Source organism: Thunnus albacares, chromosome 10 (genome assembly GCF_914725855.1).
Source record: "Thunnus albacares chromosome 10, fThuAlb1.1, whole genome shotgun sequence".
Taxonomy (NCBI): Eukaryota; Metazoa; Chordata; class Actinopteri; order Scombriformes; family Scombridae; genus Thunnus; species Thunnus albacares.
The window spans coordinates 8,171,316-8,177,418 of NC_058115.1; the positions used below are offsets into that span (position 1 = coordinate 8,171,316).

Sequence of the window (6,103 nt, forward strand, 5' to 3'; positions counted from 1 at the left end):
TGACGGAATTGCTTCCTTAAATTTATCTACAACACTATCAGAGAGACATCTAGTGAGGACATTTTTGTCTAATGGTGTGTAATCCAGTAATAGGAATTCAAAAGTTATTAAAAAATGATCTGATAAAATAGGATTTTGTGGAAAAATTATTAAATGTTCAATTTCAATCCCATAAGTCAGAACAAGGTCTAGGGTGTGGTTAAAACGGTGAGTGGGATTATTTACACACTGAGAGAAGCCAATTGAGTCTAATAATGAGATAAATGCGGTGCTGAGACTGTCACTATCAACGTCCACATGAATATTAAAATCACCTACTATAATTACTTTATCTGTACTAAGGACTAAATACGACAAAAACTCTGAGAATTCAGATAGGAATTCAGAGTACGGGCCAGGAGGACGATACACTATAACAAATAGAACTGGCTGTAAAGTTTTCCAGGTTGGCTGAGAGAGACTAAGAACAAGGCTTTCGAATGAGTTATAATTAAATTTAGGTCTAGGGTTGATGATTAGGCTTGAGTTGAAAACGGCTGCAACTCCTCCTCCTCGGCCAGTGTCTCGAGGAATATGAGTATTAATATGACTGGGGGGAGTGGATTCATTTAGGCTGACATATTCTTCCTGACACAGCCAGGTTTCAGTGAGAAAAAATAAATCAATATGATGATCTGAAATTAAATCGTTTACTAAAACAGCTTTAGATGATAGAGATCTAATGTTCAAGAGTCCACATTTAATTATCTTATTTTGTTGTACTATTGCAGTAGTGGTTTTAATTTTTACTAGATTTTCATGAATGACTCTTCTTTTGTTTACTTTGGATTTAATTGATTTATGTGGTCGGGGGACAGACACAGTCTCTATGTAGTTTTGGGTGGGTAACTGCTCTAATGGAAGCGCAGAGAAGCGTGTAGGACTGCAGCTCTGCCTCCTGGTCTCAACTCTGGGTTGTCATGGTTTTGGTCTACTAATAAACTTGGCCATATTTCTGGATATGAGAGCAGCCCCATCCAAAGTGGGATGTATGCCGTCTCTCCTAATCAGACCAGGTCTTTCCCAGAAAGTCTGCTAATTATCTATGAAGCCCACATCGTTTGCTGGACACCACCTCGACAACCAGCGGTTGAATTGTGACATGCGGCTATACATGTCATCACTGGTCAGATTAGGTAGTGGTCCAGAGAAAATTACGGAGTCCGACATTGTTTTTGCAAACGTACACACCGACTCAACATTAATTTTGGTGATCTCCGATTGGCGTAATCGAGTTATTACAAAGTTTTTAATAACTTTTGCTCAGCACAGTGTGATAAGTCATGTATTAAAGTTTGAAGCCGATACCATTAACGCCCTAGGAGGAGATAGCGTTTATTCAAGGTCCAAAATTGGCACAAAATCGTATTTTGAAATTGAGATTGCAGACTTCCTGTTGGATTTAGGTCAGGGGTGTCAGCATATGATTTGTAGGGCTTGATGAGACGAATAATTGAGTTTTGGTTCGATCTCTCTACGACATTCCTATGGGCCGTGGCGGCCATTTTAGATACATAGGTAGCGCTCTCAAGCACATTTTGGCACTTCAGGGGTTAATTTTTACATTTTATCAAATTTTTCACCAGACCTGATGTGCGTGCCAGATTTGGTGAGTTTCTGAGCATGTTTAGGGGGTCAAATTTAGAGTTAAAGTGGCGTAACAAGAAAGAAAGAAACACACGAAAAACAATAGGGTCTTCGCCCTTTGGGCTCAGGCCCTAATTAAGTGTTGCTGTCAACTTCTGTCAAAAGCGCTGGCTTGAAACTCTATGCCAGTTTTTGTTTGGTGTTGATAAACCAAGTAAAAACGGAGATACGTTGATATAAAAATCATGTTTACTCAAGTGTAAAAGCGTGCGAGATGGGACGGGGCAGACGTCACATTTATTTTATATCTTCGTCATTTTTTGTCATATGACGAAACGGAAAAAAATGCTCAAATCTGCTGATCGTGCTCCACAGATTCAACATTTCAGGAATAGAGGATTACGTACTGTGAAGAGCACCTACGGAGGAGAAATGCGGGCGAGAGAAGCGGGAGAGAGAGAAAGAAGCGGGAGAGAGAGAGAACAACAGAGACACGTGATGAGATATAGACTTTCTATCTTACATCAGTTTATAAAAAAACAAGATTCTTGGCCGTGACTGAGTGCCAGGAGCTCTGATATTGTGATGTAAACATGTGTGTATGATGATGTAGACTGGTCCATGTAAGACTGTGTTGTGCCAGTCTGTGGAATAGACTGCATCCTGTTAGACCGTGTCATGTAAGGCTGTGTCATGTAACACTGTGGCGCGACAGCAGTTGCTATGTTCTGACATGTGGACAGCACATAGGGCTCCCTGGCTTGCTGTGAGTCTGCTGCTGGTTCTTCTGCACTCACTGCCACTTGCACCTCATTGAAAGCCGTATTCCTCTTCCTCTTTTTGCCCTGCACAAAAACAAACACATTAGACTTTTCTACTCTTCTTACATCAGTTTATAAAAACAAACTAGATTCTTGGCAGTGACTGATTTCCTGGAGCTCTGATATTGTGATGTAAACATGTGTATGATGTTGTGTGTGAGCAGGGTGTACTTACATAGTTGTCCTTGGCTGACCACTCAGGGTGCTGCAGGAGGTGTTGCTGTTTCTCTATTTCTGCCTCATTGTAATATTTGCTCTGCTCCTCCTTCGACAGAGACTTCCACTGTGGACAGACGATGACACACAATCAGTTAGCACACACACCTACCTAAAATTACCATGAAGATGTAAAGAGAGGAGTAAACATACTTACCTTCTCTCCCAGGATTTTGTTGATCATCGCACTGTCAGTGATGTTATATTGTGTCACAACATTAAACCTTTGCTCCCGCCTATAGAGCATAAAGGCGTTGGGCGGCTTCTTGATGTAGGACTTATCCTCTTTCTCGTGCTTGGTGACAACAGGCACGTTTATGATATGAGGATTTAAGTAGTTAGGAAGCTCATACACAATCTCTCCATTCCTACACAGATAAAGAGAGAAAGCAAAACACACATTAGATAACAGAAAGTGTGTGTGAACATTGCTGAACAGCTTAAAGTTGTGTACAAAGTCACATTTGTGTTACTTACACATATCCAACAGGACGTAGGTTCTGCGGAAACACTCCAGGGAACTGGTTTGCTGGCACGTTATACTGCAGACACAAACAAAAACACAAATTGATTACAGAAGCTGCAAAGATGTCATTTACCCAGCAGGTGGCAGATAATCCCCTCTCTTTTTTGTCATAATAAGTGCCTCAATAACCTGCTGTGACAAAAGCGCTAGCTTGAAACTCTATGCCAGTTTTTGTTTGGTGTTGATAAACCAAGTAAAAACGGAGATACGTTGATATAAAAATCATGTTTACTCAAGTGTAAAAGCGTGCGAGATGGGACGGGGCAGACGTCGCATTTATTTTATATCTTCGTCATTTTTTGTCATATGACGAAACGGAAAAAAAATGCTCAAATCTGCTGATCGTGCTTCACAGATTCGACATTTCAGGAATAGAGGATTACGTACTGTGAAGAGCACCTACGGAGGAGAAATGCGGGCGAGAGAAGCGGGAGAGAGAAGCGGGAGAGAGAGAAAGAAGCGGGAGAGAGAGAGAGAACAACAGAGACACGTGATGAGATATAGACTTTCTATCTTACATCAGTTTATAAAAAAACAAGATTCTTGGCCGTGACTGAGTGCCAGGAGCTCTGATATTGTGATGTAAACATGTGTGTATGATGATGTAGACTGGTCCATGTAAGACTGTGCCGTGCCAGTCTGTGGAATAGACTGGTTCATGTAAGACTGTGCCGTGCCAGTCTGTGGAATAGACTGGTCCATGTAAGACTGTGCCGTGCCAGTCTGTGGAATAGACTGGTTCATGTAAGACTGTGCCGTGCCAGTCTGTGGAATAGACTGGTTCATGTAAGACTGTGTCGTGCCAGTCTGTGGAATAGACTGGTTCATGTAAGACTGTGTCGTGCCAGTCTGTGGAATAGACTGGTTCATGTAAGACTGTGCCGTGCCATTGTAACCCACACTGTGGTCGGAGGTGGGATTAGATCCATAGTGTTAATGACTTGAAAAGCTCTACTATTGAACTGTGTAAGGTTACTGTGAACGAGACTTGGCATATACATTCAAGACTTAGTGCTGGATGTCTCAGGCACGTTCGGATATATATTAAAAATACCTCATAAACAACGTTGCTTCTGCTTCTTCTGCACGTGGATTCAACAAGCGGAAATACAGACAGCGCCACCCTGCCATTACAACCCACATCAAGAACTACCATAGAGAATAAATTTAAAAAGTTTAGAGAGTCAAGCTCTATTCCCGTAACCCTTAGGAGTCGCCGATCATGCCGGCGTGATCAAATGACATGTCTGTTTCAGGACGTCGTAGCATAAAAACAAAGTCAAAAGCGCTGGTTTGAAACTCTATGCCAGTTTTTGTTTGGTGTTGATAAACCAAGTAAAAACGGAGATACGTTGATATAAAAATCATGTTTACTCAAGTGTAAAAGCGTGCGAGATGGGACGGGGCAGACGTCACATTTATTTTATATCTTCGTCATTTTTTGTCATATGACGAAACGGAAAAAAATGCTCAAATCTGCTGATCGTGCTCCACAGATTCGACATTTCAGGAATAGAGGATTACGTACTGTGAAGAGCACCTACGGAGGAGAAATGCGGGCGAGAGAAGCGGGAGAGAGAGAAAGAAGCGGGAGAGAGAGAGAACAACAGAGACACGTGATGAGATATAGACTTTCTATCTTACATCAGTTTATAAAAAAACAAGATTCTTGGCCGTGACTGAGTGCCAGGAGCTCTGATATTGTGATGTAAACATGTGTGTATGATGATGTAGACTGGTCCATGTAAGACTGTGTTGTGCCAGTCTGTGGAATAGACTGGTCCATGTAAGACTGTGTTGTGCCAGTCTGTGGAATAGACTGCATCCTGTTAGACTGTGTCATGTAAGGCTGTGTCATGTAACACTGTGGCGCGACAGCAGTTGCTATGTTCTGACATGTGGACAGCACATAGGGCTCCCTGGCTTGCTGTGAGTCTGCTGCTGGTTCTTCTTCACTCACTGCCACTTGCACCTCATTGAAAGCCGTATTCCTCTTCCTCTTTTTGCCCTGCACAAAAACAAACACATTAGACTTTTCTACTCTTCTTACATCAGTTTATAAAAACAAACTAGATTCTTGGCAGTGACTGATTTCCTGGAGCTCTGATATTGTGATGTAAACATGTGTATGATGTTGTGTGTGAGCAGGGTGTACTTACATAGTTGTCCTTGGCTGACCACTCAGGGTGCTGCAGGAGGTGTTGCTGTTTCTCTATTTCTGCCTCATTGTAATATTTGCTCTGCTCCTCCTTCGACAGAGACTTCCACTGTGGACAGACGATGACACACAATCAGTTAGCACACACACCTACCTAAAATTACCATGAAGATGTAAAGAGAGGAGTAAACATACTTACCTTCTCTCCCAGGATTTTGTTGATCATCGCACTGTCAGTGATGTTATATTGTGTCACAACATTAAACCTTTGCTCCCGCCTATAGAGCATAAAGGCGTTGGGCGGCTTCTTGACGTAGGACTTATCCTCTTTCTCGTGCTTGGTGACAACAGGCACGTTTATGATATGAGGATTTAAGTAGTTAGGAAGCTCATACACAATCTCTCCATTCCTACACAGATAAAGAGAGAAAGCAAAACACACATTAGATAACAGAAAGTGTGTGTGAACATTGCTGAACAGCTTAAAGTTGTGTACAAAGTCACATTTGTGTTACTTACACATATCCAACAGGACGTAGGTTCTGCGGAAACACTCCAAGGAACTGGTTTGCTGGCACGTTATACTGCAGACACAAACAAAAACACAAATTGATTACAGAAGCTGCAAAGATGTCATTTACCCAGCAGGTGGCAGATAATCCCCTCTCTTTTTTGTCATAATAAGTGCCTCAATAACCTGCTGTGACAAAAGCGCTAGCTTGAAACTCTATGCCAGTTTTTGTTTGGTGTTGATAA

General features: G+C 41.9%; 1 protein-coding gene across 1 annotated transcript; it reads right to left on the minus strand.

Annotated features, from left to right (window-relative positions):
- Window positions 1-2,011: 2,011 nt before the first annotated feature.
- Window positions 2,012-5,899, minus strand: LOC122990962 (lymphoid enhancer-binding factor 1-like). Its single transcript, XM_044364543.1, has 6 exons — window positions 5,867-5,899; window positions 5,547-5,757; window positions 5,349-5,456; window positions 5,150-5,197; window positions 2,299-2,471; window positions 2,012-2,045 (listed from the first exon to the last, which is right to left on the minus strand). Exons 2-6 carry the CDS (start codon window positions 5,634-5,636, stop codon window positions 2,012-2,014), a joined length of 453 nt encoding a protein of 150 aa, XP_044220478.1. The 5' UTR covers window positions 5,637-5,757; window positions 5,867-5,899.
- Between the last annotated feature and the right edge of the window lie 204 nt (window positions 5,900-6,103).

What these genes read in the sequence shown, in the direction of transcription:
- LOC122990962 (XM_044364543.1), bottom strand. Translation starts at nt 5,636, where the DNA reads ATGCTCTATAGGCGGGAGCAAAGGTTTAATGTTGTGACACAATATAAC. An exon ending in GGTCAGCCAAGGACAACTAT is followed by an intron (nt 5,198 to 5,348) that starts GTAAGTACACCC and finishes GTTTTTGTGCAG; the next exon opens with GGCAAAAAGAGGAAGAGGAA. An exon ending in TCAATGAGGTGCAAGTGGCA is followed by an intron (nt 2,472 to 5,149) that starts GTGAGTGAAGAA and finishes GTTTTTGTGCAG; the next exon opens with GGCAAAAAGAGGAAGAGGAA.